Source organism: Fusarium fujikuroi, chromosome FFUJ_chr09 (assembly GCF_900079805.1).
Source record: "Fusarium fujikuroi IMI 58289 draft genome, chromosome FFUJ_chr09".
Lineage (NCBI taxonomy): Eukaryota > Fungi > Ascomycota > Sordariomycetes > Hypocreales > Nectriaceae > Fusarium > Fusarium fujikuroi.
The window spans coordinates 665,488-693,084 of record NC_036630.1 but is presented as its reverse complement, the minus strand read 5'-3'; the positions used below and the strand labels follow the sequence as shown (position 1 = coordinate 693,084).

At 48.6% G+C, this 27,597-nt stretch overlaps 7 protein-coding genes; 2 read left to right on the top strand and 5 right to left on the bottom strand.

The window, feature by feature from the left end:
* Positions 1-6,521: 6,521 nt before the first annotated feature.
* On the bottom strand, positions 6,522-7,625 carry FFUJ_09951 (uncharacterized protein; the record flags this gene model as incomplete). XM_023568090.1 has 2 exons in its annotated part: positions 6,522-6,768; positions 7,048-7,625. The coding sequence occupies 2 exons, from the start codon at positions 7,623-7,625 to the stop codon at positions 6,522-6,524; spliced, it is 825 nt and encodes a 274-aa protein (XP_023435440.1).
* A 5,698-nt stretch (positions 7,626-13,323) lies between these two features.
* Positions 13,324-14,790, top strand: FFUJ_09952 (related to neutral amino acid permease; the record flags this gene model as incomplete). Its single annotated transcript, XM_023568089.1, has 1 exon — positions 13,324-14,790. One exon carries the CDS (start codon positions 13,324-13,326, stop codon positions 14,788-14,790), a length of 1,467 nt encoding a protein of 488 aa, XP_023435439.1.
* A 1,598-nt stretch (positions 14,791-16,388) lies between these two features.
* On the bottom strand, positions 16,389-16,890 carry FFUJ_09953 (probable NADH-ubiquinone oxidoreductase B18 subunit; the record flags this gene model as incomplete). XM_023568088.1 has 3 exons in its annotated part: positions 16,389-16,493; positions 16,661-16,785; positions 16,860-16,890. 3 exons carry the CDS (start codon positions 16,888-16,890, stop codon positions 16,389-16,391), a joined length of 261 nt encoding a protein of 86 aa, XP_023435438.1.
* Positions 16,891-17,917: 1,027 nt separating this feature from the next.
* FFUJ_09954 (probable arylsulfatase) lies at positions 17,918-19,924 on the bottom strand (the record flags this gene model as incomplete). XM_023568087.1 has 5 exons in its annotated part: positions 17,918-18,262; positions 18,312-18,433; positions 18,487-18,973; positions 19,023-19,504; positions 19,555-19,924. The coding sequence occupies 5 exons, from the start codon at positions 19,922-19,924 to the stop codon at positions 17,918-17,920; spliced, it is 1,806 nt and encodes a 601-aa protein (XP_023435437.1).
* A 353-nt stretch (positions 19,925-20,277) lies between these two features.
* Positions 20,278-21,718, bottom strand: FFUJ_09955 (uncharacterized protein; the record flags this gene model as incomplete). XM_023568084.1 has 3 exons in its annotated part: positions 20,278-20,597; positions 20,671-21,137; positions 21,201-21,718. 3 exons carry the CDS (start codon positions 21,716-21,718, stop codon positions 20,278-20,280), a joined length of 1,305 nt encoding a protein of 434 aa, XP_023435436.1.
* Positions 21,719-23,511: 1,793 nt separating this feature from the next.
* Positions 23,512-24,240, top strand: FFUJ_09956 (uncharacterized protein; the record flags this gene model as incomplete). Its single annotated transcript, XM_023568083.1, has 1 exon — positions 23,512-24,240. The coding sequence occupies one exon, from the start codon at positions 23,512-23,514 to the stop codon at positions 24,238-24,240; it is 729 nt and encodes a 242-aa protein (XP_023435435.1).
* A 193-nt stretch (positions 24,241-24,433) lies between these two features.
* FFUJ_09957 (related to dna-dependent rna polymerase I subunit a43 (rpa43)) lies at positions 24,434-25,825 on the bottom strand (the record flags this gene model as incomplete). Its single annotated transcript, XM_023568082.1, has 1 exon — positions 24,434-25,825. One exon carries the CDS (start codon positions 25,823-25,825, stop codon positions 24,434-24,436), a length of 1,392 nt encoding a protein of 463 aa, XP_023435434.1.
* Between the last annotated feature and the right edge of the window lie 1,772 nt (positions 25,826-27,597).

Sequence of the window (27,597 nt, the reverse complement as noted above, 5' to 3'; positions counted from 1 at the left end):
GGAAGGAGTCTTGACTACTATTTTTATTTTATTTTTGGCGCGCTTATGTTTTTATTAAAAACCCAACTACAACTACCTTGTTGGACTAACTGGTGCATGCATGGAAATGGGCATTTATGGGAATCAAAGATATCACTTGGGAGGGGGTTTCAGGGATCGGATTGGAAACCATTTTCTACTACACCTTCTTTCTCTACACTCGATGGCATGGGCGTTTTTTACCTATTGTTTGGTCCCTCCCGATATTGCCGCGCATGGCACGCACGGCATGGGGGGACTTTGTTGCTTTACCAACCCTATCTTTACTACTGATCACAGCTGAGACTACCCAAGATAGTTGCATATTGTTAGGCGCAGGAAATGAAATACTAGAATATTGCTTGTTAGTAAACTTGTCAGCTCTCGCGTACCTTGATAGTTTTGATCCGCTAAAGTCGATGAAGCACTTGCGGGCGGCCGTTTCGAAAAGCAGCTATTTTGGCATTAGAATGCGCTAGATTAATTGCTCAAAACGAAAAAAAGCAAGGAGTAGAAAAAAACCGGGAAGTTCTATACTGAATCCGGGAAAAAATTACAAAGGTACAAGAGATTACGGTATTACCTTAGTTTGGACCCATCCCGCTACGGGCCGCTCAATCTTGCTGATATGATGTGCCGAGTGACATTCTGAATCACGAGGCTGACGATACCCGCGCTGATACGCCTTTGACATATCTCTAGAACTCGTCTGTGATGATGAGCGTGGCATGTCTCTGTTGTAATAGGATAGGCAAGTCTGTGATGGGGGATATGGGATGGGATGGCAGTGTTTGGTTTCGGTCGGAGGAGATAACTTAGTGCGATTTCGTGATTTGCGCGCCGTTGGATGGATTCATCTACCGAACGGGGGATCCATCCATCAGCGCGTGTGCGTGCGAGCCAAGCAGATCCTTATAAACTAGATGGCTACTGTATACAAAAGTGCTGCGATACTGAATACGGGAGTCAGTCAGGTATCACATTGCATTGGATCTGTATCACTTCTCTCATCTCTCTCTTCTTCTGCCTCATCAATCCCCACGTTGTCCGCTTCTTGCCTCCCACCATCTCTTTTCCCCTGGACCTTACCTTTCGTCCGCTAGTTTGATGCCGTTGGCTTCTTGACGCGTTGGCGCTACCGCCTCGTGCCGACGGGAGTCTCAATCTGGTCTCCAGTCAGGCCCATTCTACCCGCTTTATGTACTTATTCTTGGCAGTCATCTAAAAGCCTCGCAGCCAAAAGTCATCGTGTAACTCTTGCTCAAGCATCACTTTCTGTTGACATATTTGCACAGTCTTAACGCTTTGTCTTTTAGTGTCTCTTAGCGCAGGTTACGCCATTGAGACGTTAGTTGTCTCTTTTCTCAATGGGAATAAGTTTTTCTGGTTCCCGTAGTGGAGGGAATGTTGGTTTTCGCTTCTGCACGAGGCGTCACTGGCCGTTGGTATCAGAGTTTGGACTAGCAGCCCGCCTATGCTATGTGTGTTTTAGTGGTGGTCTTTGACACGAAATACTCTAAACGGTTCCTCGGCGAACTTGACTAAGGTAAGGTAAGGTAAGGTAAGGTAGAGGAGGGCGTGTACATGTCATGCCGCCGTCATGTGTCTTTGACATCGTGGGTTCAAGTTCACAGCAGAGCACGGTTGTAAATATGATATCCATCCCTCAAAACGATGACGAGGAACAGCAGCATCGTGGGCCAAAGCGTACGAAGCGAGAGGGACGAACGGGGTTTGTTTACTCTAGGTACGCAAAGCGCGGTTAGTTTGCCATTCACCGCTTGCAGTGCAGTGCAGTCAATGTACTCGTCACCAACATCTACCGATAACTCCTGTGCATTCTAGGCCTTGGACCTTGGACCTCTCCCTGCATGTACGGGCAAGGCATTTGAATCCTGCAAGGCCTAGAGAACGGGATATGGCAAAGCAGCCGCACGTGTTGCTCTCTTTGCTCGCCCCGATTTTTTCATTCTCTTCTCATTCGAGAAGCCTCGGCCAATCCGAGTCTCGCACTCAATCCCCGAGCTTCGGTTTGTCTGCCACGTCGTCGCGTTCGCTTCGACTCGCTTCGCGCAAGTAAACACCACGTACGTACTGTACCGTCAAGGTCATGAGAATGTCCAAAAATGGAGACCGACTTTTCGACAGATCCGCGACGTGGGGTACGTGGGAGATCCCTTGAGGCAAACTGTCACGGCATGGGGGTTCGTTATCACGACTTTTGATAAGATGAGGCTGAAGCTGAGTTTGGGAAACAAAAGAATCTTTGAGACCGGAGATGTGGCACTCGCCAGTTTCTGGATCCTCGCTAACTATCATATCAAGCTTTTTTCCTACTCACCTACCTAGACCGGATAGCTGGGTCAGACACCCATGATAACAGCGCTGCACTGTAAATCATCACGGAAACCTTGAGCCCTTGTCTATCGTCGCATGATTCACCCTCCACTACCGCTACCTTACTATTACCTACCTAACGTACGGAGGTTCGTCTCAAAAGTATTTGCCTAAGATAACTTACGCCACAATTGCTAATCCCTGTCAGGTACAGAGGTATATAAGAGATGAGACAGCTTACAGAGGGACTGCCCTATTAAACCCCTATAGTTATAGGGCATTTAGGGAGAATCTTCAAGTATTTTACTGGTTAAAACTGCTATAATTTAATTAGAATTAGCATCTATTATCTTGCTAGATGTATTTCTGGTATCTTATCAAAGGTGGGTCTCTTAGCCACAGTCTTCTTCGGCAAAGACTTTTGAGACGAACCTCCGTAGACACATGAGAGAATTAAAGGTGCTCGCAAGGACCCCACACGGCCAATCTAATTCTTATCAATCAATCAATCATAAGGGTCCTTCATTCCGAAAGGTCCCCTACTTCCGACCTTCTCAAATCTCTCGCGCCTCTTATCACCCGCCGTTTCACAATCCATGGCTCAACGGTCGGTACATACATACAAATTACGGAAGAGAGAGAGAGAGAGAGAGAGAACGAGAAAAAAAGGCCCCTTCCTAAAAAGGGTTGTGCGAGATTAAGCCAAGAAAAGAAGAACGAGTCGGGATAACACTTGGCTTTGGAAAAAGTGACTGTTCTCGGGGAACTCGATGCATGTCATGCAGCGTCTTTTCTTCACATGCGGCCAGGATCAAACCGGTCAGTGTGATGAGCTAGGGATGCCCCTTCTCACCGATCAAATGGCGATTTCCTCAGGACATGGTCTTTTTGTCCTTTCTCGTCCTGCCCTGGCTGGAAACAGCATTTAACAGCCGCCGAGGCTTGTGACCCGAATCCGAATCCCGCATTCGGTGGGTGTCATCACGTCAAAATCTCTACAGCGAGCAAGGATGGCGGGGTATCGGGAACGGAGGACGGAGATTGAACACACCAACACCATGATGCGCATTGGGTCAAGACAAGGTAGGGCCTTCATCATGGTTGCTATTACACTCTGAAACTATCTCGGATGCTATCTCGCCATGTTATCACCCCAGATCATCATGTTGATAGCATCTGTCTGGGCGATAGAGATCAACTCAATCTTCCCACGTGCTCTGGACCCCACGACATCTGACGATTCCAATCTTGGCTCAGGCGTGGGATGATCTTCCGAAAAGAGGCATTACGTTCCGAATAGACGGTATCTAGCTGCCTTGAAGGATTTCGAGGGGGACATTTCAGCATGCAGATTCATGGTTGCGACTGCGACCACTTCAACGCCAACACCATCATACGTTGGCGGTTGGCTCAAGTACATAGGCCAATTGTGAATGCCCCAGGACTGAAAGCCCCGAAAGCACCGCCATGAGGCCATCTACCCCACAACAAGGCTCACCGGTATGGAGTATGGAGAGTCCAATTGCGACGCAGTGCCAACATGCAGCATGCAGCAGGGCTGCTGACACACCTGCTTGCTCTATTGGAGCCATGGTGATGCATCCTGCATCCATGTATAGACAGACAGCACCCGCATCCGATGAACCGAGGTGCAGGTAATGCCTTGATCCCCTCAAATTGTGTGTACATACATACATTATGTGACTGTCATGATTTGCAATTGTTGGAGGGAGGCAAAGTATGATCCCCTCGGCCAGGAGGGATCTGAGGCCCGTTTATCCAGGGGATTTCCTTGTTAGTATGAGCCTGGACTGGACCAAGATATTAAGTTTTAGTAAAGCGTCTCGTCTGAAGTTTTTAGTAGGGGGTGCATGATGACGATGACTCTTGTTGATGTCAACTGTGGCAAAGGGCGTAGCGTTCGTGCCTGAGCAAGATCAAAGCGTCTGGATCGCGAGCGCAAGCTAGCATTGCAAGAGGAAACTCTGAACGCTGGAGAGTAGGCGAGTTGCATCATTGATATCGCATCGCAATTATGTATAACGTAAGTCGGAGATTTGCCAATTGAAGGCTGGCAGCCACAGACCATTCTTCTCCACGTCTGACGCTGACGCTGACGCTGACGCCAGAGAGATCGTAGCCAGGGGCCAGGGAAAGGGAAGAAAAGCCAAGTGCCGGATAGATGCATTAGCGCTGCACAGGACACGTGCATATAAGCCCCGTAAGTGCATACCTTCTCTAGGTTCATACTTTCAAACGGTCGCTCCATGACCTATTTCCTAAATCGTCGACGTGCAGTTCTTGATACACCTCACCCGCTTCTACATTTACACGCTCTTTTTCTTTAAAATTATTCCTGGTACATGGGCTCTCTATGCTCTACTCCACCCCCTGTTACTGGTTTTCGAGCAAACTCCGAGATTTCATGCTTCCCAAAGAGTCGAGACACGTACATTATCACAGACCGGTCAAGCACAGAGACCATGGCCATGGCCATGATGCCACAAAATGCGGCATTATGTGCACTCTGCACTGCACGGACAAGTGCCACACCCTCTCGGATATTCTGTCATCAATCTCCCGGTCGCAACGGAGAATTAAAGTGACGGGTGTTATTGACGTCGGGCCAAAAGGAGTTATGCAAAACGTGATCGTGGTATCGTGCGAGTCTTAGCAACATGCAAGCACTTGAGACCTTTTTTGTTCTCCACGATGGATGGAGATTCGGCACACCCTGGGCCCCTTATTGTCATGCCATGATGCTTGCACCCGCACAAGCCAGTGAGCATGTGACTTAACCATATGGTGTCTGTCTAGCACTGACATACAGTTACGTCTATTGGTGCAATGGGTGCATTGAGCGTTTCTGCGACAAGGCTGGCATTCAGTGATCAGATGTCTAGAGGATGTCTTGGATCGGAATATCGATCTCGACAAACAACTTTGTCCCGACGAATCGCGTACTCTGTTTTTACATCGGAAATGCCCGAGGGCAAACTTCTTTCCGGAGTATCGAGGTAATTACAGCAAACATAGATTACGGAACCTCGATGCGCCAAGACATGGATACTTGATATTACGCTGATCGCGATCTCGTGCCATGTGCACGCTGAATATTGGCGACTTCTCTTTCGTTACCAATATACTGATTGTGTTACGATTGGTGTATCGCAAACTCGGTGAGTTTCCTTTGCTAGGAAACTGGTTATCGCGAGACAAGTGTCCACCGAGTTTGCCTCTCTTGCAGCTCTGCTATTGGTGTGTTGGTCGACACAACCGTTGGTTCTACATCCAATCCCAGCTCCAGCTCACCTCAACCTCAGCCCCGTTCTCAATGTCAGCGTAACATGTGGATCTTGGATAATGAACTGAAGATATAGACATGCTTCACATTGTCTCGAGGTCAGGTGATGAGTAAACAAGTAGTTGCTTTTTTCTTTATTCACTGTGTTTCCATCTTGGACCTGCTTGTTGGACGAGGCTTACATCGTTGGAGCTATCACATCTCAAAGAAAGCCACGATTCAAGTCCTCAGGCACGACCCCCGTCACGCTAAAGGAAAGGCTGCATAGGGCGCACATCAGGTTGCGTTCAACCGCTATGACTAGAGGAAAAGAATAAGATCTTGTGGAGAGCTAAGCTCAATTGACGCGATATGATCTCAGCTAAGGCGGCTGAGAGATGTTTCCGTCATTCTCTTATTGGTTGTTAACCCTGTTGAATCGATCATAATAGAGGAGATATTCCTGGTGCCCCGATCTGATGTTGCAATGTGAGCGGCTATCACAAGTGATACCGCGCGTGAGATGCGCCTTGTAGCGTTGGAGATGCTTGATCGCGTCGCGAGCTGAAAGAGAGGGATTGGCATCGTGCTCACGATGAACATGGCTAATTGCGAGTAATCCTTGGTATAACGGGCAAATCATAATTGCACAGGGTGTCAAGGGATTCCTCGGTGCTGCTTTGGCGAAGCCATCTGAAACCAGACATGTCATTACTCAATTCTGTCTTGTTGCCTCCTTAGCTGGTGGCTTACCCCTTCCGCGACGGGATGCATCACTAATCAACTAAGATTGCACAACCAACCACTAGTTTGTGAGGCTTCCAGGTTGTTGCCCAACCAAACCGCTCGTCGATCATCCCGACTCGATCCTTCTTTACGCCTTCTATTTCTGCTTCTTCTCAGTTTCAGCCTCGAGACTTCCGTCTACCAGACTTCCGTCAGGCAAGATCTTTTCCCTGGTTCGAACGTAGGCCAACAAAAAGGGATACGCCAGATCACAAACAACTGAGGTGCCAGTGATGAAGACGCCAAGAGGATGGAAAACGAAGCCGTGAGCCTCGGGCCAGTACCACCACATCAGACCGCAAGAGACGGGCAGACCCATGACGGTGCCAACGAAGCGGCAGAACCTATAAGCGATATGTCAGCATGGCTGAGTTTTAGATGCAGTGTTTGTTCTGAGATTTCTTTTTCTGGGTAGTCATCACGGGACAACAAGTGGATGTTAATCCTACTGGTAACCATCTCATTCAGCAGACCGCTCTTACCTGAGACACGATTTGCAGTAATGTTCCGAGCTCTGGGGATCAGGGAGCACGAAATATGATAGATGAGATGACAAGGCGACCTGTATCGAGACACACCCTCTGCAAGAACCAACAATTGCATATAGAAAATGAAGGACTCACCAAATTGCATAGCTCTGTCCACCAGAGTGGCCTCTCTGAAGAAGCATAGCCAACGCCGAGACGCTGAATATCATTTGCGCCACACCAGCCGACCAATATGCCAACTCCGTAGTATCCCTCGCCTCAAGGCCCTTCCAATTCTTACCCCATTTGATGCCATACCCTCTATGCGGCTCCTCAAGCCACCACCACACAAACAACCCATTGCCTATGACACCCGCCACAAAAACCAGGAACAGCAACAAGGCAACATTATTCGCTATGAGCGGACTTGAGGCAAACGACCTAGGCGCTGTTTTAAGCGTAGCGTAGAGAACAACCATATCGAGAAGAAGCCAGAGTATGAAACCGTATGTCTCAATGGGCGCTTCGCATACACCAAAGGCGTAGACTACTTCCCATCCTAGATTGAGACCCAGCGCGACGAGTGGTGCGGGCGTCGCGTGGGTTGCTAGTGAGCGGCGGATCATGAGGACGTAGGCGATCAGCCAGAATGTTATGCCGAGGGAGAGGCAGGCTGTTGATGCAGGGACGAGCCATGGTGGTGCTGAGGGGGGTGGGATGTCATATGAGCCCATTTTGTGGTGTTTCTTTGGACGCGGGAGTGTTTGAGGTGTGCCTTGATGGTCGAGAGGTTGGAGGGAGATTGGGGGTGGGTGGTATTTGGAGTGATTGAGGTATTGACTTTCCGGTTGTGCCGGATGATACTCTGTTGATATGTGAGTTGTTGAGATGCGCGGCGGATGAGGCTGCGGTGAGCGGTGGATTACCCTATATGTCAGCCTGGTGATGAGATGACACAACATCTCTCGGCGGTTTCCAGCCATGCACTCTGAGTCTGGACATTGTGGTTCATCTAACCATTCCTGATTCTCATGTGCATTGTGGTGTCCTCAGCAAAACAGTTGAGCTGTGGTTAATTCAACGCGATAGATGTGTCCTTCTTTTGGCTGAACGTTATGAAGTCCTCTTTTCCATAAAACGACCGACGTGACTAACTAGAACAGAAAGGTCAGTGACCAAAGATTCAGTGGAAAATATTATAGTGCATTTTGAGTCTTCTCCATTTGCCATGCAGGCCATTTGTAGGCATAAGTTAGGTCGGCTCTGAGGTACTATGTAGATGAGATTTTCGAGATTATATCTTGCGACTGATTAAGTTTGACCTATGCGGCAAACTCCCTCAACGTACAAGACAGGCACATACTCTCGACTCGTTCTTGACTTTATAGATACGAACTGATGTGCGCCACTGAATTTAGAGTCTCAACCTCATAATTCGAATAATAGGGTTGCGGATTGGACCTGTAATGTGATGGAGTTGCTCTGAAAGGAGTGATGCTTTGCTGTGATCAGGCACAGAGACTTGGGGAGATTTAGCAGTAGAGTTGAACCTAAGCAAATGAGTTTTATTCGGGATATTGGGCTCTCTGTCTCTTCACATGTAAGTATCTAGGTTAAGAGCTTCTACGGAAACTATTACTAAATATCGGCTGGAATGTGATGCCCAGGGAGAGACAGTCAATGGCGGGCTCGACTTCCTTGACACAACTGGTGGTAAGGACGCAGCTCCTGCGAATAGAAATTGAAAGAATTATTTCTAGGAGTATTAAAGTGTCTGCCAGTCTCGATCGGACGTCGTAAGATGTTTGCTGTGCATCTGGCAGGCAGCTTGTCGTCTGGCTAAACCAAGTCAACTACGCACCTGTCTATGAGAACTAATACTTGCACAAATACTACATCGCGGCAGTTGCCAGAGGAAATTGTGTATTTATAGATCAGATGAGTAGGTAAATCCCAGAACTCGGCTTCGAGGATAGCAAAGTTAGGACCATCATCTTCAGTTTCCTCCGGCAAAGGCCAGCCTTGCCCGTAGCCCATCACGTCAGTAATCAAGAAACGCCTCAGATGCGAGGAACTACCATAGCGGAGAACATTAGCTGCGGTGAGTATTAAGTAAATCACGAGATATGTTCTAGTGGCTGTTGTTGTGAATGAAGAATACACCATATGCTCTTCGGTGGCCGTGGCATGCTCCTGAAGGCCACGAGACGGACACTTGTGATTGACGTGAAACCAGCCGAAAGACTGATAGTGGCTGGCTGGCTATGAAATGCTCTATCTTGATAGCTTTGAGTCATGAAGGACAATGAATTGAGGAGAGAGACAGCCAAGTCTCTTGTGGGCTGGGAACAGTCTCTGAGCCTGACCTTGCCATGGCACAATACGAGACTTCATAGATAGAAAGGCCAGAGAACAGCCACTAGATACATTCATATTTGGTTTTTATTTTCCCTGTATTCTTAGACGTCAAATAGTGAGCGATAGGGGTCGCAGTGTGCAATGCGTTCTAATGATACTAAGCTTGGCGAGAAACGCTTCAGACAGCCATCGGGGATTCGTCGAGTAAATTCCACATTTTCGCCTAACAAGTTTACGGAACCATTTGAGATCTTCTTTAGGAGCTCCTAGAGAAGTCCAGAAACAGATATCTTGGCACCGGCCCGGACTAAGCTTCTATGAACACTGACGGAGGCATCGAGGGAAGCTTTCGAGAGTCACCTCTGAGTCCAGCTCACCATATAGACCTGCATCATCTGTGTGGAATTAAATAACAAGGCCAAGTCACCGAGGACAGTAAGTAAGCTAAATGGCTTCTGAGATTGGCAGAGGCTGAGTCCATAACCCTGATGCACAAAGCTAAATGTAGTCTCGAGAACTTGAAAGAAACTCGGGACTTTCTCCTGGCCCAACATTCACGACGTATGAACTAATTATTGATGCCCAAATCTGATGAGGGGATCCTTAAATCCGATCAAGAGGCTCCCCTGATTCAAGAAGAAAGTCAACTACAGAAACATCCCATCGTCCGACAAAGAGTGTCCACATTCGGGTCCAAGATGTGATTTAAGACCTCACTTAACAAGGATATCTCAGGTCGGAGATATCATTTAGAGCCCGAAAATCATTCCCACAACTTCTTATGAGGAACAATTAAAGCCTCAATGTTTCATCCCACGTTTGAACTGTCCACAATCGCAAACATCTCCACCATGTTGATGATGTTGATGCCAGACTGAGCCTTGATGGCATTGTCAAAGCTCAACTTTCCTTTCAGGTAACGTAAAGAGTTGAAGATGTCATATGATCAAGTCATGAGATTGATACGCGTTATCTCACAGGGCATCAAGATCTCCATCAACGCAATGGGAAACCTGTCCCTGCTTTCACTTCGGAACGACCTTCTTCATCGCTTCCCCGGCGCGGAATGAATCAAGACCCTTGACGTCCCGAACTTCAATACCAAGTAACCGATAAGACTCCATACGTAATTAAAGCATCGTGGCAAAGCATAACTTGTGCAAGAGGATATCGCCGGCTTTGAAGCCGGTCCTGAATGGAGAACATTCGGGCCATATACACATCGGTGAGGATATCAGCACAGACAAAAACACTCGCTAACCAAGCTTATTGGACATGAAGCCCTCAGCGCTCCCTTAGAAGCGGAGAAAGAACTGGCGAAAAGAACCGACACTTTCCGCTGAAGCGATGGGGACGCAGACCCTCATGAGGCCCAACACTGTGATGCGATGTGACAGGCACCCAGATTATCGGTCTTTATTACTTACAAGAGTTATTATCATGATGCTGGCACGGGCTTTGATATTCTTTCGTAAATTCGAGGATTCAGGATCTGCAGTGAGTTTGGGGAGGCCGGATGTTTTTACCGGCCAAGACTTTGGGAGATTGACGGATGCTTGGGGAGATGATACTTGCCATGTTGAGAAGCCAAGCTTCGGTACGAGGCGGCTTGATGCATAACGATTCAGAGGGTCGATAAAGATATGATATCACTGTCTCTATTCTGTAGTACATGATAGGCTATGAAGGTGTCTATCTGTTGACGGTTGAACCGACGATAGTCGAACCGTTATTCATCGATTCCTTCCAGAAACACTGACGATCTTGGTTTATTCCATTCTACCCAAGTGATGAACACGCATCGAATGATGCCTTAGCACAGCCTACCCCTGCAAGCCGCAGAATTACCAGATCTTCAGGGTTAGAGGGTCAAATAAGAACCGGCAGCGACACGGAAGACACCCATCTAGCTGCCGGCGGCAGAGCCTGTACCTAGTTTACCATTTAGGAAATAGCATGATTCAGGACATCGGCATTACTTCCACGCACAGGTCACGTCTGTCGATAATATTTCGGTTTGGACAGAACATTCTTCAAACACGCTACGTTCCAATAGCCAAGAGACAAAAAGCTGGAGTGCCCCGGATATCCCGAGGTGAAATTGCTGGGGGAATATGGAGATGTCCCATGGGGACAATGGACAGGTCTTGTTTATTGTACGTAAAAGCCGAGTGACTCGTAATATACCATCTCACTCTTTTCTGCCAAGGCCAAAGGACTACAAATAATAGGTTCACGAGAGTAAAAAAGTTCAAGCCGTGTTCTCTTGGCAACGGACTCAGACCGAATATCGTATCACGGAACACCCCACGCCATAATCTTCTAGAATTCGACTAGAAGTCTTTTTTTGCAGTGCAGTGCGTGCAGGATGGATGAACTGAACCCCTGAGGCAAAAAAGAGGTGCGTGGTCAGGGATTAGGGATGACGACATGGAAGACAGGGATGCTTGGGGTTATTTTCCGCGCCGAGGATACTGTAAGCCGCAGTGACTGACTCTTGCATGACATTGTAATAAGCTTATTCCTCAGCAATACGTGGTTTCGTTGACTCGTGATTAATTGGCTGCTCAACACCATATCTTGGATAGACCAGTTGACTGTCACTCCAAAAAGAAAAAAGACAGTTATAGGGCTTCTCCAGTGGACATCACCCCTGTAAATCTGAACGCATCTCCAAAAATCTCTCCAAATTTCCCCAAAACAATAACATCAGTCCCCTGGACTTGTTCTGCGCCCCAATTCTTGGCGTGGCAAAAACTCAACAGGAGCATTTTTCACAGAAACACAAGAACCCAAATCCATGCCCTTCAACTTCGATGGCATGATCATCAAAACATCAGACATAATAAATATTGCCATGGGAAAAAGAGGCCAGAAAGGGAATCTCCACCTCGGGTCCATGCTGTGGATTTAACCCTCTCTTGGTAACGCGCCCGTCAGCCTCGAATTCAGAGTGAGAAAAAAAGTTTGAAACTACCTTAGGTAACTTGTAGCTTTATTGCCTTTTTCGGATGAGTGTAGCCAAGCTTATTGGAACCACAATTCAGAGGCGAACAAGACATCAACAAGCACTGTACCCAGAGACTCACGAGAAGAAGAAAATCATGAGAAGATACTACAGTAGAGTGCAGACATCATCAAGTATCATCTTGGATACCATGATGAAGATCATTCATGATAGACCCTATAACTACCGAGTGATGACAACAGCTCTATCCATTGTATCCTCCAATACTTGCAGATCAGTCATTACTAACGGCCCGGATTTACAGCCCCAAAATAACGGCCAAACCGGTCCAGTCTTGCTGCTGCTAATCGGCTTGGATTGTCATGTACGTAACATGACGGCCTTCTAGTGCGTTTCCACCACTCTGATCCCCTTTCCCATGTCCCCAGCTTTTACTCCATCAATTGCACCATGCAAATACCTAACAGAAACGCCCAATTCGAATCGCTGATACCCCATGTAATCCCTCACTGAGCGTGGAGTGTTTGCCCCAAGGGTCCTGCATCTACTCTACGGTGCAGTATCTTCTCACGAGAGAGAATCCACATATGGGGAGATTCGAGGGACGGAGTGATCATCACAGCTGACTTGTTACCTCATAGCCCAAGTGAAGTACGAAGAAAAGAACAAGGCACGGGTTTGCCCCCAACGGACTGATGCACTACTCCGTAGATAGGTACGGCGAAAGAAAGAGGGTCTCCCCAGAAATCCAAGGCTGCCCTTTCGCCGACTACAAGTCCTATCTTGGTGGAACCCTCCCCCCGAATACCAAGCAAAGCACGGCCAGAATCCATTCTCTACGCGGAGCTTAATGAGGGAATTCCGAGCTGTTATCCGGCCTACCTGTACGCTTAGCTTCTTAGATTCCTTGCTAACTTGATATCTTATATATTCCTCTTCCATCTCAGTACTCAACTTGCACTTCATCCTCCCTTTCCTCCTCATCCATCTCGTATACCAATCATATATCATAACTCATGTGTACTCCCTAAGCAAGCAAAGTCTGTTCAATATACTTATATACCCATATACCTACACACTTAACACATACGCACATAACCGCCATCATGTCTACATATCCTCAAGACGTCCACAACGACATCTATCCTTCAGACCAAGGCCACGACTCCAGCAAAACCAACAGCAAAGAAAAAGTACCCCTCGACCATGAAAAGGGTCACGACATAGATCTTCACTCCGCCCACAACGTCCCCGTCGTAGACAATGGCTTCGGCGGCGGCGAGGGCTCCAAGAACTTCCGCAACATGACAAAATGGGACACCACATTTGCTCTACTTACCAACCAAGTCGGTCTCGGTGTGTTGTCGTTACCCAGCGTCCTCAAGACGATGGGAATCATTCCTGGTCTTATTGCAATTATTGGCATTGGTCTTTTGTCGTGGTATACTGCTTTTGTGCTGAAGCAGTTCTTTGGAAGACATCCTCATGTGTTGAACGTCGTTGACATGACCAAAGTTGTTGGTGGTCGTCCTCTCGCTATCGCTTCTGGAATCGGTCTGTTGGTTCAGGTGATCATGACAGCTGCTTCGGCGAGTGTCACGCTCTCTATTGCCTTCAACACGATCTCCAGCCACTCCATCTGCACTGTGGGCTTCATCGGCGTCGGCTGTCTCTGCTGCTGGGTCCTCTGCGCGCCCCGAACCTCCAAGTTCGTCTCGCAGTCCGGCATCCCCTGCATGGTCTCCGTCATCGCCGCCGCGGTGCTGGTCATGATCTCCCTCGGAGTCAAGAACCCCAGCGCTGCGCCCGTTGGCTGGAAGAAGGACATCAAGATCGTTGCAAACCCCGACTTCCGCTCTGGTCTCAACGCATGCCTCAAGATCTGCTACGCTTACTCTGGTAACATCAACTTCGTCACTTACATGGCTGAGATGATCGACCCCGTTAAGGACTTTGGCTTTGCCCTTGCCTGGCTGGAGGTTGTGTCCATCACCTTCTACGTTGTCGTGGCTATTGCCATCTATTGCCTTGCTGGTGAATACACTGTCTCGCCCGCCCTCGGCTCGGCTTCAGAGAACATTGCCAAGATCGCCTACGGCATTGTCCTCCCCGCTGTTCTGTCCACCGGACTCGCCTTTGGCCACACCGGAATCAAGTACGTGTACGTCCAGGTGATGAAGCACTTCAAGCTCCAGAGCGAGATGACTGCCAACAATGTTCGCTCTTGGTCCATCTGGATGACCATCGTGACCGTCTTCTGGGCCCTCTGCTTCATCCTCTCCAACGCCATCCCCGTGTTCGACTCTATCTTGTCTATTGCCTCGGCGACTACCATCTCGTGGTTCACATTCGGCTTCAGCGCCGTATTCTGGTTCCACACGAACTGGCACCAGATGTTTGCCAGCCCCACCAAGATCCTGTTGACCTGTGTCAACGCATTCCTCATCGCCATCTCAATCTTTATGAACGCGGCTGGTCTGTGGTCATCTATCACGGAGCTGTTGGACCTGTTCGCCAACGACTCCAGTTCCATCCAGGGCGTCTTCGACTGCGGAAGCAATGCCCTTTTCTGAGCAGGTCTCAGACTCGTGTATGAAGCAAAGTATCCAGTTATTCTTTTCGTTTAGACAGCGGGAATCATTCTTTCGCCCTTTGTAAGAGCATTACGTTGGTATCTCCTGAATTCTGTCATCCCTGTATATGTGTGTCATGTTACTTTCAGTCAGCGTTTGTTAGAAACTGTTATATAAGAGAAATCAAATAGTGGTTCCACGTAACGTGTGGTGATCCAATTGTGTTGTTGTGAAGTCACCGGAGACTCCGTAGTAGTAGTCTTGGCAGTAAATCCAAGACGCGAGCCTGGGATATATATGTATCCACAGCCGGCCGAGTCGGTGCTCACAACCACAACCGGGCCGGTTGATGGCAGTGAGAATCATGTCCCGAGCCAAACCGGTCGGTAGTGGATCGTCGTTGACACAAGGTTTGCTTGCCTGAATCTTTGATGGATCGGTAGTGGATCTCATCTAAAGGAAATCACGTTGAATGTGGTTCCATTGCCAGGATCTTCGGGTGCTAATGTGGATTTTCCGCCAAGCCACCCGCTGACTGCCTGGCTTTGGGGCGAGTGGGACCTTGCATAGCGTAAAACTTTGCTCGAACCGCCTGCATGCGGCTCTTTTCAGCGCATGAGCCTCCTGGAACTTGCTCCTGTGAGGCTGAAGTGAACATGATCTGACTCGTTATGCGCTGGGACCATGCCACTCGCAATAAGGTCCACGACTCATCGTCATCTGCCCTATCGCGTTTAAGATCAAGGGAAAAGGAGCTGTGTCATGCCCTTGTGTCTTTCTTGAGCCGACGAATTCCGGTGTTCGTGTTGATCATCAGTTTCACCATGCCTCAGCCATCAAGTGGCTAAACAGACCGGCAAAAGTCATCCATATCTCATCGTGACTCTCAAAGCCATGGTCAAGGCTCAAGCTGTCGATCAGAAACCGATAAGAACTTGGCGATAGGAAATATTGGTGTTGAGGCTCTGCGGAAACCAACTGCCGATAGATGGTCAACACACTGAAAAACAAAAAAGTTGATGCTATTCAGGCAACAGATGGGGGGTAATCATGGAAAATACCACAAGTCAGCCTGCCTGATCATATCCAACTCAACTTCACAATTTCTCGGCGGCTCACGGCCTCGTTATATAATTCTCACCCTTGGACCTCTTGGAACCGGTACAACACCACGTCGGCGTATTTGTAGTCTTGTGCCGGTCCAGACAGGGTATTTCCGCCACGATGTCCTGCGACATTGCAAGTCGTGCTCTTATTCCTGTCACTATTCAACTCCCAAGTCCCACTGTTCCTCCACTCTTTGCCGGTCCCTCTCTTATGCCGTGGAAGTGCGCATCAGCATCTCATGAGGCTCTGCCCAAACCTCCTCGCTTGCCTATTTCCATTAGCCCATCGATTCCAGTTGTTCACGCCATGTAGGCTCCGCCATCATTTCACAATTTCGTCTTTCTCGTTCGTCTTGTTCTCGACTGCGTTTCATTTCAGGTGGAATGCCTCTTTCTATTCCGGTTTTCTTTGTCAAGCACATTGGCTTGGCTTGTTTGTAAAAATGTACAGTTCCGGCCCGGCCCTATACCCGGGAATGTTTGTCTGGCCCTCTAGTTGCTTCGCGCACCTCCCTTGGACTCCCTCAACTCGTCCATCTTGGCGACTCGCTTCTTGAACTCGACGTACTGGCACTTCTCGTAGCTATGTCGCTCATCCTAGTCAATCCCTCTAGCGTAAGCATGGTATTTCATTGATATTGGCATTGGTATCTCGGTAATGATCGGCTTTTTTGTTGGGCAGAAGCTTGGCTGGGCTGAGCTCGGTGTAGCCGCGGACTTGGGCTTCCTTGGGCTCAAGCTCTGGAAAAAGGTAATTGACTTACCGAGCACTTCCAGGGGGCGTACCACGTATCCCGTCGGCACTTGTTGAGAGGAATCAGGAGGTGAGCGCAGCTGTCTCGGTAGGCCAGAGGGAGTTTGGCATCGCGCATCTCCTCACGGGTCGCTTCTGCTCAGCAAGTCAGCGGTCGATATTCGGTAGGGAAAAGTCGCTCGAGTATGAATTATCGGGTCGGTACGTACGCCGCGGCTCGGTGATAGCGTCGGAAGCCATAGTTGCTGATCAATTGGACTTCGAGATGTGAGGTTGTCTTGGATTGGCAGAGCTGTCGTGAGATGCTCTTTCGGTTCAAGGTCGGATGCGTCGGTTTGTGCCTTGTATTTCCGGCAGAAATAGATTTCTGTCCAATGAACACTCGTGAATTACCACGCCGCCTTTATGTCACCAATTCACTTTTTGCAGTGTTGATCTTGTTTATAATTCTGCTTGCAACGCTGGAAGTATTATTTGCTCAGTATAATTCTGCCTGTCATCTTGTAAGATTCGTTGCGAGCCTGTCATGATCACAACTTCAACCTCATCCGTGCCGGAGGTAGTGGGGCCGGTCACCACCGGCTCCGGACCTGCAACTCGGTGAAGAGACGGACATGTAATCGGGACGATAGTTGCACAATGCCTCTCTCCGTATCTTTCTGGTTTCCTGTTTCTTTCTCTTATACATGATCCCCAATCCGCGAGCTTCGACCTCCGGTCAACCAGCACATTGACATCGAGCATTTCATTGCTGCCCGTTGTTCGGTGGACGCTCTAACTTACGGTCCCGACGGCACGACAAGGATCTCAGGCCCATCAAAATGACCGGACTTCTAAAAGATTTTATTGAAACTCATATGCAGGCCTTCTAGGAGCGCCGTCTGCTCGTCTGAGATTGAACCTATTTGACATTCCTCACAAACTTTCTCGGACGTGCTGGATGGAAAGCAAACCCAGGACCTCGAGGTCTTCATGACGTAAGAGCAACACGATATCAGCGCATGCCCAGCTTTGGAGAAGCTCAAAGACATCACAAGGCCATATGCCAGGACTACACTCCTGGGATGATAAAGTCGTGATGCAATAACATATGCCGACAAAGGCCGACTCTCGATCCGTCACTTATTAATCGCCAGTTATTATCGAGAAGAACCCTTGTTATATATACCCTTACATGTATTCTTGGCTGTATTTTAGGTCACACCAGATTCTATAGCCCATGTTCTATAGACAACTAATGATGCGGTCATAATCACGAGACAACCCCTCAAGTCCAATGATGCCACTCCAGGCCCTCACGATACTCATAACCGACTTGAGGTCCTTCAGCATCAATCAAGTATCCGTACTCGCAACGGTCGAACCGAACCTTCACCTGTTCCTTGTAGAAGGCATTAAATTTTGCCTGAAGGGCATCCTTCAAACTCGCCACGCCACCCTCCGGATGCAAGATCTTCCATGGTTCAATGCATGTGTTGCCTTTGCAAGACTTCAATACGAGCATTAGAGCATCAAGGCGATTAAGGACCTGTCCGGTAGTGGTTCCCAGGAATTCAGTGCTGGCCTTTGCATCATCGTGAGGAAAGAGGTTGTTCAATTGTCCTGGGTCCGTCTAAAAGAGGTGAGTATCAAGCTGATCAACTATAATGACACAAACATACCTTAATGTCGTAGAGTTCGTGCTCGTTGTTACACCAAGCCGAGTAGTAAAGATTGTAGTCCTCATGCACTATCCTCACACCCTTGTATGTGTTATTCTGCGCAAAGATCTGGCCCTTACCATCTGTAGCACTCCGTCAGCATGTTAAGCTCAACTTCGAGGTCGATTGAACCTACCAAAGCCTCCAATCTCGCCTTCAGCAATGGCACCACCCCAGTACTCGACCGCTACGTGCTCGTGTCGCTTGTTCTCCTGAGTTGGCAACACCGGGATAGGAGTTCCGTCAAAGTCGGTGCGAAGGTCCGCACCAGCGAGCCTGAGAATCGTAGGAGCGAGGTCGATGTGTGTCGTCACGGCATTCTCAACGGATCCGGAGGATACGCCTGGACCTCTGATGAAAAGTGGCACGCGGATGTCTTCGTCAAAGCCACACTCCTTGCCAGGGGGCAGTCGGTGCTGACCCAAATGATACCCATTGTCAGAGCTGTATATAATGTACGTCTCGTCAATTATGCCAGCATCTTCAAGCTGCTTAGTCATCTGCTCTACAATCTCATCAACACCCTGGAGAGCCTGGAGACGAGCGCGATAGAAGTCATCGAGGTACGAGACTGCAGATTCGTTGAGCTGGGCGAGCTTGTGAATCCAGCTCACACCACTGGGCTGTTTTCTCGTCAGCATTGACTCTATTCTAGGCCTCAGTACTACATACAGAGTCCGGGTTGAAGTTCTCGGTCCTTGGAACTTTGGCTCCTTCAAAGAGATGAGAGTGTCTCTCAAGAGGAATAGGAATAGTCATCAGAGGTGCGCTCGGGTTTCCCGGTTGCCGTCTGAGGTTAACATTTGAATGCGGCGCCACAGGTGCAATTGCAACAAAAAATGGATTCTCGGAGCCGATGGCTTCCTTGAGAAGCTCATGTGCATACTTGGAAATCAAGTCTGAAGTGTGCACTCCTTTGTGTTGAACTGGGGGCTCCTGGTTGTGCTGGTAGATGGGGTTCAGGTAGTCATACGTGCCCGGGTCGAGGAGGAAGTTGGTTCCTGTCCATCCTGCAGGATAGGGCGAGTTGTAATTGTGTATGGTGTGAGCATTGAAGAGCTTGCCGGTGTAGTATGTGTTGTAACCAGCTTCTTTCAGCCATACAGGTAGGTAGTTATCATTCAGTCCCTGTGAGACGAACTTGGGGAAACCACCTTTTCGATCAGCATCTTATGCGAGTAGGACTTTATATTTTTCAACTTACCATATGGTGGATTGACGTCAGTTACATTAGTGTTGTGAGGTTGTTTACCAGTCCAAAGTGCAACGCGTGATGGACAGCAGATTGCCGTGGTGGTGAAGTGGTTAACGAACGATGTGCCCTTGTCAATGATATGCTCTTTGAGCTTAGGCATGTAAGAGACCGAGTCAAGAACAGAGTCTTGGTCATCAGTGAGAATGAAAACAATGTTCTTCTTCCCATCAAGAGTGGTCTTTGGCTTCCTTGAAACAGCGTCATTGTTTGGCTTAAGAACAGCCTGATCCTCTGGCCCATACTTGGACAGTGCATTGGTGTTCTGAGCAAGTAGAGAGCTTGCTAAAATCACCGGCTGTATCCAAGTTGGAAGCCGCATATTAATGCGTTGTTGAGGACGTCAATGAATGTAAGTACAGCTTTTGCTGGATGACAAGGATGGCGATAGAAGGCCCTTAAACTGACCTCTTGATAGTATTCTGGAGATGACAATTTCTATTCTTGAATTCCTCAAATATTCGTTACTATAAGAAATAACTATCGGAAACAGCGCTATCGAGGCAATGGCTTTGTCCGCGGGATGGTGTTGTCCAGCAACTTGATGGCGTCAGCGTTAGTGTTTATATGAGATTTCCCGCCAACCCACTAACAACCCCACCAAACTAGTTCCGAATGGAGGAGAGATCCGAGGAAAGCTACTCGGGGAGGGCCCAGTCAAATTCAATCTCGAATTTACGAGTAGTGTCGGCGAGCCAAGAGACATGGGAGGCAAAGCTCGAGGTCGCAGTTTGGACAACACAAAATGAAATGCCACATCATTTCCATGCAGTCGTCGCACTGTTCTTCACGGCGCTCCCTGTTAAATCGAACGTAGTCTCCGTGATCGCATCGAACGCGCTGGACGGGTTGCGCTTGTCGTACTGCTGCTGGTGCTTGTGCAGCGGCATTTGCTGCTGCTCGCGCCATGAGTTGCTCCTCATCCCACTGAGGACAGTCACAGGTTTTCCACCGCTTACCGCAGTGATAGCAGAATTGGTAGCCGCATCGACATGCTATATCAAAACAATGGTTAGATAACGAACAGAACAACAGGTGAATGAGAGGATGTTTGATCAGGTAACTTACAAATGTGAAAGCAGCCGTGGTCCAGTTCGACCATGTTCTTGCATTGTTCGCAACGTTGCCATCCCTTTTCCTCAGCCAAACGAATAACTCGTTGTGACTCGGGGTCGTCGGTACATGTGCCCTCGTGTGCCTCGCTCAAACAATTGAGACACGTCTTCTTCTCGCAGCGAGTGCAGCGGGCGATACCAGATTCGATGAACCGAGTGGGTATAAATGCAGAGCACGTACGATCGCTGCAGTATGTGCGCTTTGCTGTTGCAAACTCTTCTCGTTTGTCTTCAAACTCGGCCAATAACTCCCCGGTGATGAAGACGTTTGTTGCGTTCGCGGGAATGGCCTGGCCGCAGCACTTCGGCGGGAAGAGGGACTCATCATTCATTGCTGTTTGGATGCTTCTGATGAGACATGGCTGACACATCCCATGGGAGCAGGGTGCTTCGTAAACCTCATCTTTGGGGAAGTGGTCGCTGTAGTACAGGCACTCCTTTGTTTCGACGTGTAGCTCGGTGGGAGCGGGGGACGCGACCTACGCGGTTTCTGGGTGCTCATCGGCATCTCGCTCTTCTTTGGAACCCTCGGCGTCCTCGGTTTGGGTTCCGTCGATTTGGATATCCTTTGCCTGGGTCTCATCTTCATCCATGTAGGAGACGTCCTCTTGGGAAGCTGTGCAGTCGCTCTGATTATCGGCGTCACCCTCGAAGTCATCGTCAGGGTTGCTTCCACACTCTGTCTCATCTTCTTCGTCAAAGCTCATGTCATCGTGATCTCCTTCATCACAGAGCTCCATTTCAACTTCAGTGTTCGCTGTTGGCTGAACAGCAACGTTGAAAGCGTGCAGTGTATGGTAAGCTTCGTCATCAAGCCCACCAGGATCAACTTCGTCGTCTGTTTCGGGCGTAGCATCTGAGTCCTCTTCCAGCTGCATGGCAAATTCATGGTCGCGTCTCGCCTGTTCATCCTCACGAATGAGAGCGGCAATTAGCTCTGCGTCGGCCTCGACTGCTTGTGCGATGCTCAGAGCGATCGCGTGGTCGTCGGGCTCATCCATCTAGGAGGTTGATAATGAGAAGGAGATGAGGCAAGGAATTGAAGGGGGATAGAGTAAAGCAAAAAAGGCAAGGTCGGCTGATTCCCAAGGAAAAGCGCAACCGACTTTTGGTGCATACATTGGCAAGTGACAGTGAACCACTTGGCTGCCTGGCGGCTGCCTTGCAGTGCCAAAGGTCGGAGAACACCTCACACCCCATTCGAGGGTTAACAGGTCCATGATACTTCAAGGTCTGTTGAGATTAATGCTTGAAACTTATTAGACTAAATGAAAAGCTCAGGGTACCCCTTTTCTAAAACAAAATCTTACTTATATGGTATATAACTAACTGCATTCCCCTATAAGCTATACTAGGGGTTCTAGCAGAAGTAAATATTATATACCTAGTACCTAGTATATTAGAAGGAAAATAGTATACATGACTAAGTCCGGCCTAGAAGAAAGACGACTATTAATAATATTTTTTCAAGATGATTGCCTTTGCAAGCGTCACCAGCTGCCCATATTGATATAATATTTGCATGTTGGGGGAGCACAAACAAGCCAACAAACATGTAAAGACTAATGGTTGCTTCCATGAGTAGAGATACTTCTTCAACAAGTATACGATTTGGCATGTATACCAATTCTCCCATCCTTCTCGGCTACCAACTCCTGATAGTCTCTCTTTTATATACACCTTTGTCGAGTGCAAACTAGACAATGTGTCACAAAGGAACGCTTGAGGACTTGTGGATGGATATGACATATAATCAAAAAAGGTGTATTTTGGTGATTTTTCTCAGGGTAACTGCTCAAACTCACTCCGTTCTTGTTGCTGCCGTAGAACTCGATATTGTGCTTCTCAACAAGCTGCCAAAAGGAAGACCGTGCTTCTGAGATAATCCCACTCCGTCATTAACCAAGAAATAAGCCTAACTGCCCAGATCCGGTCTCATAATAACCCCCTTCTCCTTTTTTCGTATCATGTTTTGACTGTTCTTGTCGAGTAACGTAGACTTCGTGGGTTGATGCTTGCCTAATTGGTATGGAACAAGTTACAGTATGCCTAGATACAAAGCCAAGCTTCTCTTCAGAGACAGTCCTCATACTTTTCAAGAGTTTCTATTCGAGATAGCATCTCAACTATACAGTCTATGAAACAGAACACTCTATGAGTCAGTCAAATGCATGCAGGGTCCAGCTCCACGGCCACTCAATTAAGCATACTCCAACCTACCACTCCAAACAAAACATCAAATCTCCTCACCCAAGCCTTCCCAGAGCATTACGATTGACTAAAATGTCTTCTGTCCTCTCTACCTCAATCATGTGCCTATCCCTTCTAGTTCAGTGGCTCTGACACCTCCATCTCCAGGACTACCAAAAATGATTGGCTCTCGTTCGCCCACGCTCAAACACCACAACGCAGAGCAGCCTAGCAGATTGAAACAAGTGTTTTCGAGTATTTCTGTATCTGAGCCTCTCATGGTATTCGCGTCGCGTTCGGCGCCGTGCATTGATGGCCAGTGGTTGTTGGCGCAACGGCGTTGGGTGAAGTGTTGACTTACGATATAAACCAGAGGTCAACACACCACCAAGATTAACTCGACAGTCTTTCTTCAGCGTGCTTTCTTCTTTTATTCTGTTGCAACCGAATCATTTATACTATACCAATCTTAAGTATTTGGCTTCTCTCGTTTGAGCCTTGTTATACTATATATACCACTATCGTCAACACCATTCTTGGTCAACTCACTGTATACCCTCTCTACAACACCACTCTCTCTCAGCTTCAATCTTTTATCATCGTCATGTCCGACATCATCGCCTGGCTAGTCCCCACAGCGCGAAATTCACTCGCTGACAAAACAACCCATCTACCCTCCAACATCTCCCGCGCTGTGCAAACAACCTCATCCCCAACCCTTCTCTCCCGGCTTCCAAACCTCCTCGGTAGCCGTCCTTCTCGCGCCATCAAACTCTCTTTCGACAAAGCTCCCAAACGCCCTGGATCGTTCGTTCTCGGGTCCGATCCCTCCTCATGCGATATTGTTCTGCCTTCACTGCCAGGTATTGATGCACGACATTGCGAGATGAGCTTTGATGCGGAAGGTCGTCTTGTTCTTAATGACTTTTCTGAAATGGGAACCCAGGTTTGGTATGATTGGGAGAGTAATGGCGATCAGACAGATTATACTTGGATTCTGAGCTCGGGTGCTGAGGCTGGGTTTCCGAGTATGGTACAGCGTATCACGGTTGACATTCAGGGTGTGAGGTTTCAGGTTGTCGTTAATGATCACTCTGACGATTGGGATGCATATCACGACAAAGTTGAGGATTTCGTCCGACAGCCTTCGTGGGCGCATGGTCTTTCTCCAGGTTGGGATCGAGGATCGATCTCTCCTGTCGCCCCTCTCTTCTCCAACGTCCCTCTCTTTCAACACATTCTCGTCAAGGCTTTAGGCGAAGAGCCCGTCGGAGAAGTATATCTCTGGAACTTGGCTCGACCATGGGAGCCTATGGTCAAGGCTGCTGCATGAGCAGTCTTTATGTATCATGTGTTCGGCGTTAAGGATCGGGTCGTTTTTGTATATAAGTACTGGGCAGAATCCTTTGTAACGACAAAGGCGGCGATCTTTTAGCATTAGCGCAAACTTTTTGGTAACAATGTTCATCATTAAATCGAGGTATCACACAACTCCTGGCTCCCTATAGTCCTATGCTTTTCTCTTCTTACAGATCCTCGGGCAGCGCCAACACCTCGCGCTTCTCCGCCTCGTTGTCCTCCGTCTGCTCCTCACCCTCTACAGCGAAGCGCGTCATTGCGAACTCAGGAATACGTCTTCTCTGGACGCGCTGGCTGCCCTTCTTGCCCTTTCGCATCTTGGCTGTCTCTGCCTCTTCAGCGACGACGGCCTTCTCACCAGCCTTGTCTAGCATTGTACCCTCCAAGCTGAGATAGCTGGTCTCACCACTGGTGCCAACGTCGAAGTTACGTATCCGGAAGCGAATCTTGCCCTTAACCTTGTCGCCGTTGCCGTCGGCCCAGAAGCCGGTGCTGTGGATTTGACGAACCACGCCGTGATCGTCGGCGGTGATGACTGAAGCGGTCTCCTCGAAGCCTTGGGCCTCTGGGGATTCGTTGGGGACCCACTTCCAGTCGGGAGGAAGTCGACGAGCTTCAATTGAAGCGTTGAACTTGCCGAAGCAGACAACACCAATGTGTCCTTCAGTTTGCAGGTTGACACTGCCTTCCATCCACGCACCGCGACTCGGCACGAAAAGATCAACATCAGCAGTGATCCAGCCAAAACCAACAGCAGACTCGCCCTTGGCCATGACAGTCGCCGGCGACTCATCATCCGTAGCCGCGCCCTTTCGTCCAGGGTTTTCTCCAAAAGCGACATTCTTGTAGTCGAGGAGAACACCGCGCAGTGAAGGCACATACTTATTTCGGAGGTGTGAGAGGTGCTGTTGCTGGCAGTTTGTGACAGGCTGCGCCCAGCCAATGGGGAAGAGAGGCTCGTAGAGTGACACTGTCTGTGTGAAGAAGGGGAATTGAGGGTTCGCGGGGATATCGGGTGGTTGGTAAATGTTGCTGCTCGACTTTGAGGGTTTGGCGGGAGGAGGCATGTCAACATCCATAGCGTCAGGGTCGGCGGGTGAAGCATCCTCCTCGGGCTCAACAGCGGTCTCGTCCTTCTTGGACTTCTTGGGTCGCTCTGCAATTTCTATTGCTTCGGTTTCCTTGTGCTTCTTCTTGCTCTTCTTCTTCTTCTCGCTATCCGCTGCAACCGGGGTGTCGACCTCTTCTGTGACTGCAACTTCCGCATCGTGATGCTTCTTCTTCTTCTTATGTTTCTTCTCCGGCTTGTCCTCTACCTCAGGACCTTCTGTCTCTGGTTGCGCAACATCATCTTCGGCATGCTTGTCCTTCTTGCTCTTCTTCTTTTTCTTCTCGGCCTTCAAATCGCTGCTTGCTTCAGGTACTTCTGCGGCAGCGACGCTCTTTGACTTTTTATGCTTTCGCTCGGTGTCGGCAGCTGCATCTTCTTCTCGGGCTCGCTTCTTCTCCTTTTTCGCCTTCTTTTCAGCCTTGGCGACGGCGTGGTCAATTGGCGCCATTGTTATCGTCGGGCCTGGTTGCGAAGCTATCGCGGTCGTATGGTGTTGAGGAAGCCGAAGAGACTCGAAAAAATTAAATTCTGGCTTATCTTATCGCGAAACCTCAGCGAACTCACCGAGTTTGGTGGGGCCTGACCGAGTTCACCTTGACTTTCACATCTTGACTACCCTACAGTATCTGTCTTGTCCTCATCCTGCACTCAAAGCTCACTATCGCTCTTATTCCACGTACCCTCTGGATAATTCTATGGCCATAGACTCTGCAGTATAATTTTCTGGTATTTTTTATCGCCTGTGACATTGTGACATTAGATATGCAATTGGCTGTTGAAGTTCTGTTTGTTGGGTAATCCACCGGGCTGATTGTCAATACTAGACGCTAGCCTGATGCACACAATCAACAAGTAACTTCAACCTTGCATCTTCAGAATAAAATACCGCAGATGAGGATAGACAGTTCAGAATGGACAAACATACGGCCTCGGCAAAGTAAGAAACTTGGTGGATGCCCAAGACTACAACAACCACTACGATGGTTTGAGAGTTTGTGAGTTCACGGTCGAGAGATCAACTTGCCGGTTGTCCGTCTAGTCCAACAATGATAGCATACACATGAAAATCGAGCGAGTAAGTTCTTCTTAAGGAATTTCAGAAGCAACATCACAAGACCTGCCCTCACACCATCTCAAGTTATCTAGCAAAAGACCGATCACGGCATTGTGACCTGGAAGTCTCCAGTGTGAAGAAGTTAGCTGCACTTATGCACGATCAACATTGTCAAAGACTCGATCTGCTTGCGGTCCACAGGGGACTGTCAAGCTTGCATAGGAGATCAATAGTTCGTATTTCCCCAGACGATCGTGAGTGGGGGTGATATACAGGAGTTCCCAATGTACGTCGGAACGGCCCTTCAAACACCGGAGTGTCAGCGGAGAATACGAGCGTGGGCCAATTCCGCAATACCCCAGACGTTGAAGCCAAGGGATTGTTCGGCAGGAAGATCTAGTGAAGTCTTGTCCATGTGCGCTCGCAAGAAGAGTCCCGAGAGTCATGGTTCTGAGGAAGCAACAAGATACAGAACAGCGAGATGCCCGGACCGACAACGAACAATACGTTCTGCGTTATCGGAACAACAAACAGTCTAGATTTTCGCGAAAGCTATTCATACCATGAATCGCCTGACTTGCATGACGAAGGAATGTCAATGGAGCCGATTTATGAGCCGAGAAACTAACACCATAGACCAAGCTTGAAGGTAAACAATGTGTTGAGAGTCCACCTTGATGCTTGCAGCCACCATGTAAAGCACCATGCGACCGAATCACAGCAATCCATTCATTCTCGCTCAACATGTGCAAGCCTGACTCAAAGTTATCCAGACTCTGTTTAGAAGGTCAAGTGGAGAAGACACTACAAAGCGAAGCTTGCATTGTTGAACGGCCGGACAACCGTCTATAACCTAGCAATGATGGCGTGCTGGACGGCGCCTGTGACGGTTCTACGAGGCGTACATAACGGAAGAATGTGATTGTGTACAAGAGCGGCCAGAACCGGCGGACAGGTAACTCAGGGGCTGGTAGAGCGTTGGAACTCTATCTCAACCGAGATTTACTTTCTAGAACGGCGGCCAGAAACATGGAAGAGGCGAAAGAAACGTGCGTGGAAGATGTCATAAACGGTCGTGTCAGTTGTGATGGTGTGGTAAATGCCGGTCGGAAACAGCTTTCTATTCTGGTTAACAAAGCCGCAGAGTTTCAGGCTTTGAATCAGAG